Below are 15497 nucleotides of genomic sequence, written 5' to 3' on the forward strand. Positions count from 1 at the left end.
AAATATCAATACAAAAAAATGGCATTGAATTGTAATTGATACAGTCTCCATAATGATATCAATATCTTGGCTTCCCCTGTGGAGAGGGTTTGCACCTTTAAAATAATTACTCACATGTACAGTCCCTACTGAGCAATATGGGGCATGAGGTGGAGATGGCAAGTTTTTCCTAAATCTAGGTACTTGCCTCTACAGGTAAATAAATTAAGGTTGTGTTTAAAATGTCAGCATTTCACTTTGTTTGTTAGATTTTTTTTTTTTGGTTTGAGGCATTTGGCAGGATTTTTCTGTACAAGTGACTGAAAACTTTATACAATTTTGAAGATTACTCTGTTTTCTTCTATTTACAGATGTCGTTTTTACTTTGAGGGAAAGCTTGAAACCCCAGAAGAATTATGTCTTTTACTGTCAGTCCTGTGGTGACATCATAGTAAAAGACCGGTGAGTGCTGCAGCGTCTTGTATTTAAAGCAATAAACGCCATAGTGATTGGTATTCATGTTGTTTTGTGTACTTAGAGAGACAGCTAAAAGGTATTTTTAAAAAAAATATAGATGAGAACAATTTTGAAGCACTACGAATGACTAAAACCAAAATTACCTGAAACAGTTTTTCCCTCTTCATTCATATACTTCTTGATTTCCTTCTGGCTAGAAAGTAAAAGTACCTTACAAAGGGAATTTGGTGCATTGCCCTGGTAGCTGGGAAATCTGGATTCCTTTCCTGCTCGTCTCCTATGTTTTGAGCAAGACATTTCCTTTTGTAGCTGGACTTCCCTATGTGTAAAATTTCTGCTTTGAGATCTATGCATTTTGCTCATACGGAATCTCTTTGCACTCATCATAATAGCTTCTGGTTTTGCCGTACAAATAAAAAGATACAACATTTTGGCCTGGAAATATTGCAAGTGTTCGTAGTTTTCATTGATTTTAAAAATACTTATATTCTGTTAGTGGCTGACATCTTTGCTATGTTGAAGGGAATAAAACTGAAAATTTGAGACTTCTTTCTCCCTCTGCACATCGGGGGTCCACTTCAGTTCGGCTCAGTGTCTTGTAAATTCCCTTCGGTCATGTTGCTGTATTTAGAGTGGCTCCTTGGAGCCTTGGAGCTCCCTTCTATCTGCTAAACAAAGCCAGCCTCCACATAGTTCAGGGATGCTCAATTTGGGAAACACAGGAGCTGTTTCTTAGCTGTGTACTTGGCCTTATCTCTGTTCCTTACAAAGTCTGCAGAGTGAATGAGAATTTTAATAAAAAGCTGCTTTGTTTTCACATGTTCTGGCTGATGAACGATTTTGATAGCTGTGGCTGTATCTGTAAGAATTGTTAGAGATGCACTTGCAACTTTTTGTGATCTATGTCACTCCTAATACTTAAAATTGTAATACAAGTGTGGTGTATTCTATGAACTCTCGTTACTTTCTTGTCCTACATAGGGATTTATGTCTGGCTTGAATCTAACTGAATGAGGATTTCCTGGCTCTCTTCTGAAATGTCTCACCAGAAAGTCTAGTAATACCTCTTATTTTGTAATGAAACTTCTAATTCCCAGTTAGTAACACTTGCTTTCAAAACATACTGCACTTCTATATTTTTATCTCTGAGTGGGCGTTTTCTGAATTTCAGCACATCAAATTCATATGCACGGAGTTTACATCTTTTGGTTCTGCATCCTATAATATGACGCAGTCAGAATTTTTGAGAAAGAAAAAAGAAGGCCATGTTCATGGCTCTTCATTTTGCATTTCTCCTTGCAGGGAACCTCTGAGCCCCTTAAGTGGTATCACTAAAAAAAATATTAAGACAAGGGTAGAAGATTTGGGCTGCCAGTGTATTCAACGCGTTCTGGTCCAGCACTTCCAAATGGAAGACAGTAGTGTAGTCAGGACTTGTAGCTACAGAATTAGTGAGTTGGTCTCTGCAGGGAGAGTGACTGTGACAATGGCAGCGCAGGTGTTGGGGTCAAAGGGAAATTATAGAACTGTGTGAGGGCAAACTTAGTAAAGTGTGAATTACTAGGAAAGGTCTGTAATAAGAAAAATCTGAGATCTAGAGAATGATACCTTTGGGAAGAAATTGAAGTAAAAGGGATTTAATTTAGATAAGGCTGTGAAGATTTAAGGCTCTTCCAATATGTAAGAAGTTGCTGCAAAGAAGGTGGCAGTATTCAGTTGAAGCAAGAAGAATTTAGGTTACAATTTTAAAAAAAAAAACAAAAACAAACAAACCAAAAAAAACCCAAAACCCCCCCAAACAGAACTATTCTAAAGATTACTTTTTACTGTTAGAGACTGCATAGGAAGCCGTCCTTTTAAAGACTAGATTAGAGAAATATGTTGGGAATGGTTTAATTGTACGTGATCCTTCCTTATTGCAACAAAATGGACTCCATACATTTTCTGAAATCCCCTGACTTAGTCTGTTTATTTTCATGAATCTGATAGCACTTCAAAGGTTAGGGTTATCCTCTTTGTTGCTTCTCCATTACCCCCACATTACCCACATCAGAAGAAGCGATTAGATATTTTTTTTCTTCCTTGATTTAAGATCTGCAAAGAATTTGGGATACTTTCTTTTTTCTTGCTCTCCTTCCAGTTAGGCTGAGTATAACTCATATATAAAATAATTCTTCAAGGCTTTATTTCTGTCATGAAGAAACTCTTGAAGGCTTGTGGTGGGTTGACTCTGGTTGGACACCAGATGCCCACCAAAGCCATCTATCACTCTCCTCAGCTGGATAGGGGAGAGAATATAATGAAAGGCTCGTGGGTCACAATAAGGACAGGAAGAGATCACTCGCCAATTACTGTCACAGGCAAAACAGACACAACTTGGAGAAAAAAATAATTTAATTTATAACCAATCAAATAAGAGTAGGATAATGGGAAATAAAACCTAAATCTTAAAAACAGTTTCCCCCCCAACCCTCCCTTCTTCCTCTGTTTAACTTCACTCTTGATTTTCTCTACTTCCTTCCCCTCCAGCAGTGCAGGGGGACATGGGGAATGGGGGCTGTGGTCAGTTCATCATTGTCTCTGTTGCTCCTTCCCCCTCAGGGGCAGGGTCCTCACACTCTGCCCTGCCCCAGAAGTGGGGTCCTCCACAGGCTGCAGGTGGAAATCTGCTCCACCATGGATCTCCACGGGCTGCAGGTGGAAATCTGCTCCACCATGGCTCTCCACGGGCTGCAGGGCACAGCCTGCCTCACCGTGGGCTGCACCACGGGCTGCAGGGGAATCTCTGCTCCAGCGCCTGGAGCAGCTGCTCCCCCTCCTTCTGCACTGGCCTGGGGGTCTGCAGGGTTGTTGCTCTCACATATTCTCACTCCTGTCTCCCACCACTGCAATTTGTCATGCAGTTGGGTTTTTTCCCCCTTCTTAAATATATTATCTCAGAGGTGCTACCAACTTTGCTGATGGGCATGGCCTTGGCCAGCAGCAGGTTTGTCTTGGAGCCGACTGGCTTTGGCTTCATCAGTCATAGAGGAAGCATCTAGCAGCTTCTCACAGAGCCACCTCAGTAAGCCCCCCTGCTACCAAAACCTTGCCATGCAAACCCAATACAAGACTGAATGTTTTGAAAAATAAACTGCATAAGCTGACTGTTAAGGAATAAATGTTTTCCTTAGTCCAAATGTTAAGAATTTGTATTATGTAAGTATTCTATGGAAAAGGTGATGGCAAGGGAGATCTTCTGATTACACTTTTCCTACATACATAGCCTTAAGCATGACAACTAACCGTCAAGCTTGGCTGTCCAAGATTTTTTAGTAAGTAAATATGGAAGACTGCTGTTAAAGAAATTCAGTTGGATCCTTTTTCTCTCTTTTTCTCTAATGGAACAGAAGTGTTATACTTAAACCTTTGTATTTAAAAGTCTAAAGTTCATTTTACTTCCAGTTTTTGGAATTTTCTGTAGATATGATGATATTACTGGGACCTTGGGTATTGGTTAATAATTGTGTTAGAGATTATTTTTTTCAGTCCAGTCTTAGAAGGATCTTTATGGTCAAATACTTACTGTAGCATGGAAGCCCACCTAAGAATTGCATCCTTATGGGAGAATTCTTAGATTGTTGCCAACTTCTAGCTTTTTAAAACTAAGTTAATTACCTTGGCTTCCTGTTTGGAGACAGAGAACTGCCTCCAGAAGGATATTCACCCTGACTATATTAGACACTTTCAGAAGGAGGAAGTTTCTCTTAAAGGTCCCAACCTAAGAAGTGTGTGTCGCTCTCTGACTGTGAAGGCAGCCTAAAGTGGAAAGTCAGTTGTTATTAGCAAGTTTGGGGAGATAAGTCCTCCTGTTAGCTGGGTTTTATCACTGCGTTTAGCAGCCTCAAGGTTGTCAGCACCCAAGAAACTTCAAGTATCTTTTCCTTTCCTTTTTTTTTTTTTTCTTTCTGGAAAACTACGTTTTAATGAGTATTACGCTTTCTCACTTCTAGTAATCCAGAATATGGCTTTCCACCTATGAATGGCAAGAGCCTAAAATATAGTGGAAATCCTATATTTTCTGTATAGCTCAAAGTTAGGAGGAGTCTGTTTAGGAAATTCCTACTGGCTGGAACAACTGGTTTTGTTGGACAAGAATTCAAGATCTTGATGCTCTAGACTGTAAGGGTAAAGAAAGGGTAATTTAATTAGACTGTACAGCACTAGTCTGAAGCTTAAGATAACCTCTGTCTTTTTTTTCCCCCTGTATGTACCACTTGAAAAAACATTGCTGAGCAATACAATTTTTTGTTGCTGTAGTGTGAAGAACAATGCACAGGAATAAAGACTTCTTTTTTTCAGCCTGAGTCCAGGCATTAGAACTAACTGGACAAGGCTAAAACTAATCATTAGGCCAACACCGGTATTAAGGTCCCACCACGGCAGAATTGTGGTTATATCTCAGGCAATTTGTAAGACCACAGGATGTGAAGACAGTGACGGGTTAGGCCAAGAGTTGATCTTCCTTCGTTATGATAAAGCTGGGTCGGAGGAAGAGTTATTCCAAGTTTCACCTGCAGGTGGGGCAAGCACAGTTTAAAATGTATTATCGATCCAAAAAGAAAGGAGTTTTTATGGAAGATTGTACTTTCACCTACCCAACAATACAAAAGGCACCAGAAACTATAATAGGAAGAACTGGTATCTTCAGAAAAGTATACTCTGTAAACTGCAAGAAAGGGAGAATGTGTAACTTGACTTGGCAGCTGTTTATTTACAAAGTAGCACCATAAGCAAAGTTGTATTGGCAAATTTTAAGTAAGTAGTAGAATCAGGGAGCTCTATGTAATGGTTTCAGGCAACAGCAGAGAAAATAAGGGAATAAAAGGAAAGCATTCAAGGAAACTAGGCAAAAAATTAAACAAACACTGCAGAACGTGCAGCTCTGCAACAAGCAGTGCATCTAGGAAAAATTGTTGGAGGGGTGCATACCGTTAAAGCCATTGCCAGTTGTTTTGATAAAGGGGCTGAATTTCTGCCCAGTGCAATAGTTTTCTAGAAAACACAGATTAAAGAAAGTGACAGTATCCATCAATACTTTTACGTTCTTAAGAAAACCACATGTGATGGCACCACAGGCTAGCTACAGGAACTGTAGGTGGGAAAGCATTGACCATTCACTCATAATGACCAAGCTGGTATTTATATAGCCACACATATATATTATAGCTTTAAGAGTATATTTTATAACTTAAAGCAGTGATTCCAAATCATGGCTAATAAAATCCTCTGGCACTGTATGTAGCCAAAGAAAATAAATTAAAAGCATCACTGATGTGGTGGGTTGACCCTGGCTGGATGCCAGGTGCCCACCAAAGCTGCTCTGTCAGTCCCCTTCTCAGCTGGACAGGGGAGAGAAAATATAACAAAAGGCTCATGGGTTGAGATGAGGACAGGGAGATCACTCACCAATTACTGTCACAGGCAAAACAGACTTAACTTGGAGAAATTAGTTTAGTTTATTATAATTCAAATCAGAGTAGGATAATGGGAAATAAACCCAACACTTAAAACCAATTTTCCCCTACCCCTCTCTTCTTCCTGGGTTTAATTTCACTCCTGGTTTTCTCTGCTTCCTCCCACTGCAGCAGCACAGGGCCATGGGGAATGGGGCTGGGGTCAGTCCATCACACGCTGTCTCTGATGCTCCTTCCCCCTCAGGGGCAGGGTCCTCACACTCTGCCCTGCTCCAGCCTGGGGTCTCTCCCATGGGAGACAGTTCTCCATGAACTTTTCCAGCATAAGTCCTTCCCATGCACTGCAGCTTTTCACAAACTGCTCCAGTGTGGGTCCCTTCCACAGGGTCACAAGTCCTGCCAGCAAAACTGCTTCATTGTGGCCTCCTCTCTCCATGGCTTCACAGGTCCTGCCAGGACCCTGCTACAGCATGGGGTTCCTATAGGGTCACAGCCTCTCTGGGACATCCGCCTGCTCTGGTGTGGGGTCCTCCACGGGCTGCAGGATGAATATCTGCTCCACCATGGATCTCCACGGGCTGCAGGTGGAAATCTGCTCCACCATGGATCTCCACGGGCTGCAGGGCACAGCCTGCCTCACCGTGGGCTGCACCACGGGCTGCAGGAGAATCTCTGCTCCAGCGCCTGGAGCAGCTGCTCCCCCTCCTTCTGCACTGGCCTGGGGGTCTGCAGGGTTGTTGCTTTTACATATTCTCACTCCTAGCTCCTGCTGTAGGCAGGTTTTTTCCCTCCTCCTTAAATATGTTATCCCAGAGGCGCTGTCACCATCAGTGATGGGCTCAGCCTTGGCCAGCGGCAGGTCTGTCTTGGAGCCAGCTGGTATTGGCTCTATCAGACATGGGGGAAGCATCTAGCAGCTTCTCACAGGAGCCATCTCTGTAGTCCCTGCTCTACCAAAACCTGTCCACATGAACCTAATACAACTGATAATGGAAGCAAAGTCTGGAATTGGCTGGAGCAGCCTCCTTGGTTGATAAAGCTGCCCGGGAGAATGATTTGGAATTTTTTGTATGTGACTTCTGAAAGTTTAATCTGAATCTAAATTAAATTTGCATTATCCCTTTTTTTTAAAAAAAGTAAGATATACTGTGGTATTTTCCTTTTTAAAGGGAAAGGTACTATCCCTTTTTTTAAAAAAAAATGATATACTGTGGTATTTTTCTCAGGATTTAGATTTGTCAATCTGGTATCCAACTTTGAAGGGCTTCAAAGGACATGTTTTCACTTGCTGTGGCATCAGTCTGTTTCTGTTTTTATATCAACACTTGGTACAAGGGAACTTTACAAGAAGTAATAAGTATAACTGCAAAATGCCCATTGTTACATTTTTCATGGCTGGGTAGAACTGTTTTATTTTTGCTGTGCGATTCATTTCAAGAGAGGATTATGCCAAGTTCTGCCTTACAATCATTGGAGATTCACCCTTGGGAAATGCTTCATCACAAACTTGGCAGGAAACACTCAGCTATTGCTTTCTCAGAATTCACCCAAAGAAAGTGCCTTTGACTGAAAGGAGAGTCAAGCACTTCCTTTTCAGAAAATGCCATACTTGCCCCTGCTGTTTGTAAGGCATCTAAGCTCTTTTCTAGTGTCTTCGAAAAGAATATAACATATTGAAATATTTTTTTCTTCTTCCCTCTTAGGAAATTTCTCAGAGTTCTTCCTCTACCAAGTGAAAATTGGAGTGCTTTAATTGAAGAGTGGTGTTGTCACCCTAACCCCTTTGCCAGAAGCACTTTGCACCCTCAGCATGATGACTGTTTTCTTGGAGACACTTTTTTTCTGTTGAATTCAGGAAAGGAATCACATGTGTCTGAATCTCCCATGTGCTGCTCAGAGGGTGGACACCACGCTTCTCAGAGTGGTTCCAACTTGGTAAAGTATTTTGTTTGAATAATTCTTAAGTGAATGTATTTGCACTTTTTTAGTTGTAAAACACTTTTTTGTCACCGATTTATTTAACTTGTGTGTATTACAGAGCTGTTTTGAAGGTCATAGAAAGTTGTTGACATTCAGTTGTACAGAAGCCAGAAAATACTCTAAACTATGATTTACATTTTCTAAAGCATGCACCATAGTCTTGATATTGACCTAGTTATGCAAGAATGTCTTTCTATAAATTGAATTAGAAACTGTTTAATTGTGTAGTTTTAAACTCAAATATTTCCACCAAAAATGTCCTGAGTGAAGAACATCAGCATTTAGTAAGGTAATAACTGTAATGGGTTAGGTGTTTGTCAAAGGGTAGTAGAGTGAAGAACGAGGAGGAAACTGGACTAACAATGCTTTTTCTTCTCAAACTATGACTGGATGCATAGCCTTAAATATGATCAAAGGAAGGTGTGATTTTTTTTTTCTTTCCTCTTTTTTGTAGCTTCAGAAAGACTTGGAAAAATCAGAATGTGTTTTGTGGCTGGATTTAAGTGTTTTATACTCTTAGAATACAGTTAAGGAAATTGAGTTTGTTTGACTGCTTTGTCTAGTGAAAGGGACCTGCCACCTCAAGTTACAACTGTTCATATTGATGTTTCTGAGTTGTTCCAGGAGAGGATATATCCATTAGCTGAGTCTCTAGGAAGAAGGCTATCATTTGGCTTAGAAACATCAAAAATTGTTGCCAGGAAAAAAGAAAAATTTTTAGGGATACTGTCTCAATGGTGGGATAAAACCCATGAAGAAAGAACATTCAGTGCTTTACTTATCTTAGAAGTTTAGCACTTGTATGAAAGTTCAAGCAATAATATTTTCTTCTACCAGAGGAAGATCCGGGAATTTAGGTCATCAAAGCCATTTCCATAAAGCCTTTTCTGTTAATCTGCTGCTTGTCTGTATTTGTGCTGACAAAGGTTGGGCCTACAGATGCCATCTTTGCTTCCAATACCATATATTAAACCTAATTACTGAAATCCTGCAATTATGGCAACAATTGCTGCCTTGGCAACTTGTATCTGTAACAGCTGATGACTTGCTATGTACAGATTCCCAACATGAAACTTCTAATCTGCTGAGAAGTAACACCAGAGACCCTGATTCCTGTCTGCTGCTGCTGCTTATCATCATTAGGGATTTGTATTATCCACAGTTAAATCACTGGGATTCTCACAGTTCAACGGTTGCTGGTGCAATGCATCCAAGTGAGCCATCTGCTTGGGGAATAGTTCTGTCCTACAGTTCTTATTTGCAAGTCTTGCATCTGTGGTCCCACTGGTTTCTTGTTCCATTGTTCTTTGAGAAGCAGAATATGGGGAGGGGAAAATAAGAACTGATACCCTGAAAGGATATCAGCGTGAGAGAAGCAGATTAATTTGGATTAACTCTGTGGCAATTGGAGTTATTTCTTCTAAGTATCCTTAAGAAGGAGGCTGAGCAAAAGATTCCAAATTTCCAAGAGGGCAGTGCTTCTGCCAGAGGTTCCCAAAATGAATTATCTTATATTTCAATAGCCTCAAAAGAGATCTTAGAACAGTGGGAACAAAGACGGGAAGAGGCAGGGAGCATGGAGTTAGCTTTGCAGCCCAAAGACAGGGGAGCAGTCCACCCAGCACTCTTCAATCAAAGAGAATGTTCATGAGAAGAGAGATGGTGTTGAGGCAGAAACATGATAAAAGGATGTGGGCCAAAGACGTTACTGAGATGTGGGTCAAATCAGGATAACAGCAGATTTTTTGAATGATGAGGGAGGCTATTTGCTGTCAGAGGCATACAATAGTAGTTTAGTGGCTGAATTTTCATGTTTTCTTCCTTAAACTTGCATTGAAGTTTAGAATTGTTTCCTTGTTTGTGTCAAATCCTTCTTTCTACATCGTTCACGCTTGCAATGAATTCTTATTTCTGCATTTGATTATTTCCAGCATCACTTGGTTGCCAAGCAAATGAGCAAAGCTGTAAGAACCAGCAGAAACTGGACTAATAAGGAAAAAAAACCCTCATAATGAAACAGAAAATTCTTCCATAATACGAGTAATAGAAAGTTAGAGGCAAGATAGATTGCTATTGGAATAAATGTTCTCATTTCAGAGAATATTGTTGCAGTCTGCCCCAGTATGAAAGTTCTTTTTTAATTGCATTGCAGTTCTTTCGGAAGTGTTTGCCCATGACCAAAATAGTAGCAGAAACGTACCAGAGATGCTTAATCTTTTCCAACCTCCAGTGGGACCAAGACAGCATCCATCCATTGCAAATACATTTTTCACATCTATTAGTCTTCCAGTGTAACATAGTTTTTAAATGTCACATGGTCTTGCAGCATCCTAATAGTATCTCTTGGGGGAAAATATTTTCCCTGACACCGTATCAGGGATCCTTAGGAATAGAAACAGAAAATATTAGGCTGGTGATCCACCTCCATCCACAAACTGCCAGCAGCTGCAAGTTGTCAAATAGATATATTGTTTTAATTAGTCTAGCTAAAACTTGCTTTTTCTGTTGAAGCATAATACGATTTAGCTGTGTTTTTTAGGTACTGTACTGCACAATTCTCAGTTAGCACCTGTAACTGTAGTCAGAAAAAAACATTCAAGTTTTACCTTTCAAGGAAGTACTGTACATTACATACTTGTGCTGTGCAATATTTGTACCGACCTCAAATACCGGTTTTCACAAAACCCTCTCTACTTACTCTTGCTTTTCACGTTAAGCAAGTGATTTTACTGTGTATGTTTGAGAGGACTAGAAAGGTAGGAAATGGGAAAGGGAATAATTGCATATATATGAGCCAGATGTTTTTCTGATCTCCATAATGAGGGGACTGTACTTCCAGCATAGCTCTCTGAAGCTTTAGCAAAGGCTGTTGGGCGCTCCCTGGGGCTTTTAGTTTGATTCCTGGTTTGTGAGGAGCAAGCAGGACTTTGTGATCATAAGTTCAGATTTGATGTGGGATGCTTTTATGTTTTTTGTGGAGCCAGAGTGGTCCTTTCTGTTCACCGTATTATTTGCATTGTACAGATCAGAGAAGTCTGTTAGGTATTTCCAGCATCAAATCCATCAGTTCTGTCTGAGCTATAGCTTTGAGAAAGATACCCAATATTGATTTAATACTTCAAGTGATGGAAGCTTTATCACATTCCTTGGTAATCTCTTTCAGTGGTTAATCATCCTCTTTGCTGCCTTCTATTAAATTATGCACACTAAGAATTGCAACTCTGTATCTCTTTTTATCTCTAAGGTGTATTTATTTTCTGGAAATTATTTTTGTAGTAGTTTTCCAAAGCATTTTCCAAAATTTCAGCATACTTTATAGATCCATTTTTTCAGTAATCATCTCACTAATTCTGAAGATGTTCTGGTTTTTTGTTTATCCGTATCAACTATTCAGTTGCTCATGCATTCAGAGATCATGTTTGCCCTTTCTTTTGTAGCATCTCATTAGTAACTCTGGTTTGATTAGCTACCATCATCTAAATTAGTTCGATTTTTGCTGTCTTCTACTATGTATTCCTTTATTTTATCATCACTGCCTTTGTTGTTCCTGCTGTTTCTGAATATATCATCTGGCATTTGGTTATATTTTAGTGCAGATTGTTAGACTAAGCACAACTTGCCTAATTATCCAGGCTGGTGTGTATAACTCCTTTACCTCCCTTGTTTACTCCTTTCCTGTCATTGCAGCAGGAAGTACTTATACTTTTCCATAGAGTAACTGGAAAAATTGGCCCAGTGTCTGTTTGACTTATCTATAATCTCTTTCATCACCAATCTAATGACAGACTACATGTCCTTTAAGGCACCTGAATTAGAATAACTCAATTAACAATTCATTATTCAATTTTTTATTAGAATAATTGTGCTTGGAAATCTGCATAGTCTTGAGAGTCCACACTCCAGGTTCTGAAGACAGACTGTAATGGACATACCTCAAAACTTATTTGTAAGACAAAAAGTGTACCTGAGATAGCTAGGGCCACTGGATTTACTTCATGCTGGTCTTTTTGTTTGTTTGTTTGTTTTTATTTTGTTTTAAGAATTTTGTGATGTGATAGGCCACAGATCACCACTTTTTGTTCTGGACGTCAGTCCGACAAGTCATCACTGTACACACTTTAAAATATGAATACTAAGAAATATGAAGAAAAACTATGCCCTCTAGAGAGTGCATGTGTGTTCACTCCAGTTGGAATCCATGGGAACTGTTGCCATCTTTTACAAAGGTTACAGAAAAAGATAAATTTGGAGATTTCCCCCCCCACCAATTTAATTTATGTTAAATTGAAATACTATTTTTTTAGGCATGTGCTACAATATGAAGTTGATAGTGACTAGTTTGGACTTATAAACCAAGCCAATAAACCAGTAGTTGTTTAATTACACATGGGTATTTTTATGTACTGTATGTTATATAAACAATTATAAAGGTGATTATACACAGACTACATGTAAAAATCCATTTTAGATGTCTTCTCATTACATTCTCAGGATTTCTAGCTCCATAAGGGTTTATTAACTCAGAAGCATCGTAGTGGTTGTATATACATACTGCTTCCAGAACAGAGTTGTACTGTGCTACGCCCAGGTTAATCAGCCCACACAGAACCAGTTCTGGAATTTAGACGTTGGATTAAAGTAGGAGTTGTGCTTACTTACATCTTGATACAAATACTGAATTTACATATTAACACTGGAATTAGTAGGAGTGTGACTAGGGCATGTCACAGATTCATCCAGAAATGAGATCTTTTTCAATGGGCAGTAATGGATACATAAGAGTAAGGCGGGTATTGAGTGATGTTTTGGCCAGCGTAGACACTTCTTGAACTAGATGTTGTCCACATTTTTGGTTTTAATAAGCCTTTGATGAACATTGCATCCCCTGAGTTTCTGAAGACTTTTTGAACTTATGTATACTTTTAATCTGAAAAGTACTTGCCTCTAGTGAGTACCAAACTATATTATGCATTATGTGACAAATACCTTCCTTTTATTTGATACAAACTAGGTTATAATTTCGTAGCGTGAGCTATGAGAGTAAATGTTTTCTTCTTCTTCAGCTTTTCCTAAACATCCATGTTTTTGTATACCTCAATGATACTCCTCAGGTTTTTGTCTTTCATGCTTTCTCCCATTACATGTGTTTTCTTGCTATGTATGGAAATTGTTTTGCACCTCTGATGTTTATTCTTTGTCGATACTTTTTCTGTTTCTGCTTGAGTTGAGAGAGTGGGGTCGTTCAATAACAGAATCCACTGTACCTTTCTGGAATATCGTGCTATGTTGTGTTCTTCAGCTGTTCTCTAGTAATTCAGAATACTCTGTGGACATTTTCTGTTCTCTGTTGAATGTTGGACTGGTGTTCCTATAAAACTGTCCACAGTGGCTAGAACTTTTTACGGAGTGATGGTAGTTACATTGCAGCATATTTTATGCATGTATTTTGGAACACTTCTTTTCATGTGCATTATTTTGCCCTTACCAAAATCGAATTTACCTTGTCATTTTATTATCTGGTCACTCAATATTACAAGATTCTCCTGTTAGCTATTCAGTTTGTGCTGTGCGGTCAGCAGATATTGCCAGACATTACAACTAGTATGAAACTTACAAGCAAGTCAAAGTGTAGAAAGCTCAAGCAGTGAATGCAAATCTGTGTGTCTGTAAACATAAAGAGAACAGAAACAAGTATACAAAGTTCACTATCTGCTCTGGAGAATATGCTAAAATTATATATTCTTTTTTTTCAGAATAACTAAGTGACATTTAAATGACATTTCTTTGTCCTACAGAAATCAAAGGAAAATACCAGAGTAATTTGTAAGCGCTGCAAGACAATGGTGGGAGAAACAGTATCATCAGGTATGGGATGTACAAACCAAACTAGACTCCACTGCATCAGCCATTGAGCACTGGAGTTTAAAAACTCTGGAGGAAGGTAGTGTATCAGTAAGGTGCAGGGCTGATTCCTGTGTGTTTGTCTCATTCGTTTCTGGAACAGCTGAGATTGTTACTTCCACTGTTAGACCTTGAAAGTGGCTTATGACAGGGATTTTCTTCTTCCATGTTTCTGTAGTGTATTTGGTTTATTCCAAAGCTTTGGAAGACTCCATGCATGATTCCAGTTTACTAGGAATCCCAGTAAAAAATGAGGCCTGATAAACTATAGGTTGTTTATTTTGCTGTCAGTCCTGCAGAATAATGGAAAGGTTAATTCAGAGCTTCAGCAACACAGAACTAGAAGCTAAAGATATGATTGATAGCAGCCAGTCTGGTTTCATGTGAAGGAAGCCTTGTCCAAGAAATAGGTTCTCTTTCATCATCATCCGATAATGAGATTATTGATGTAAAAACTGTCATTATATTGAATCAGCAGGGTTTACCTGAAGTAGTGTAAAGATGAGTCTCTGGTGGTTTTTAAAATGCAGTTATTAACAGGAGAGAACCAACGATAAGACTGTTACTAGTGGTGTTCATTCTTTCATTCTCCCTCTGCATCAGTCAGTGTGAGCCTGGCTTAGTTCAGAGATCTGGAGAATATAACAACTTTTCATAAAAAGCAAAGCCTGCATAAGAAATAAGTCATGAGGAGATGCAAGGCAGAAGATCTTCTGTTACAGAAGGTTCTGATTGTCCTGTGTAGGGATCTGAACAGTACAGGCTTTAATAAAATCGCATTTAAGGTAAGGTGTTTGAAAGCCCACAAAGCAGGTTGTGACTTTGGGAAAGCAGTGGTTGTAAAAGAACTTCAGAGACCGTCATGAATAATGGGTGCCTTAATAGCTAAACCTTCAGACGGTTGTAGCAACCAGTAATTGATGTGCTCAGTGGGGGTATGGGAAAAAACAAATGCTGTGTGGATGTGCAGGGATTTGGTTTGGACTCTGTACATGGCTGAAGTTAGATAGCATATCCATTGTTTGCAGTACTGTAGGAAATTTACATAGAGTTCAAAGAACAGACAAAAAACCTAACCAGAGATGTATGGTGTAAGTCTAGACGCAACCATCTCTGTGAAAAAACACTAGAGAGCAGACTTCAGTGTCATGCTTTGGTGCTTCCTCAGGAGCAGGTATCAGTGCCCTGAAGATAAAGCTGGATTAGAGTGGTGTAGCTGTGGAGGCCAGATTTGGCTTTTAAATTCCCAGGTCGACTATTCTTTCCCCCAACTCTATCCCCATATACTTGGGTGATTTTTTTTCTTGGGAAATCCCACTTTCTATTTCTCTGCAAGCAAACATCTTAATTCCCAATGCCCTTGCAGCAGTAGCACCACTTCCTTACTCAGGGTAGCAGCTGGGGAGCTGGAGTGACTGAACTGGCTTCTTTTCTTCCTGTCTTCCAGGACTAGGCATGAAACATAGCAGACTAAAATTTAACTTAGAAGTAAAAATATAATTTCCTAGCAGTGAGGATAATTAAAACCATGTAGTATTTATCTGGAGAATAGATGGGATTACCAGGATTTTGGAATCTTTAAAACATATTAAGTATCTTCCAGAAATGCTTGCTTTCATCCAGTTTTAATGGTATGTGTGGACAGAGATCAGAGGAGACAATCCCTTGCACCCTTGAAATTTATGGAGCTGATCAATCTACTGT

At 39.4% G+C, this 15497-nt stretch overlaps 1 protein-coding gene across 6 annotated transcripts in view; it reads left to right on the forward strand.

Annotated features, from left to right (window-relative positions):
• UBE3D (ubiquitin protein ligase E3D) overlaps positions 1-15497 on the forward strand; it is an 82133-nt gene that overhangs the window by 2383 nt on the left and 64253 nt on the right. For all 6 annotated transcript variants that reach the window (XR_005828470.1, XR_005828471.1, XM_040598343.1 and 3 more), the window contains exons 3-5: positions 351-441; positions 7616-7847; positions 13688-13757. Coding sequence is in view for 4 of the 6 variants with exons in the window: in XM_040598343.1 (XP_040454277.1) it covers positions 351-441; positions 7616-7847; positions 13688-13757 (393 nt within the window). In the remaining 2 variants the exon portion in view is untranslated. The remainder of the gene's footprint in view (positions 1-350; positions 442-7615; positions 7848-13687; positions 13758-15497) is intronic.

Source organism: Falco naumanni, chromosome 6 (assembly GCF_017639655.2).
Source record: "Falco naumanni isolate bFalNau1 chromosome 6, bFalNau1.pat, whole genome shotgun sequence".
In the NCBI taxonomy this organism is placed as follows: Eukaryota; Metazoa; Chordata; class Aves; order Falconiformes; family Falconidae; genus Falco; species Falco naumanni.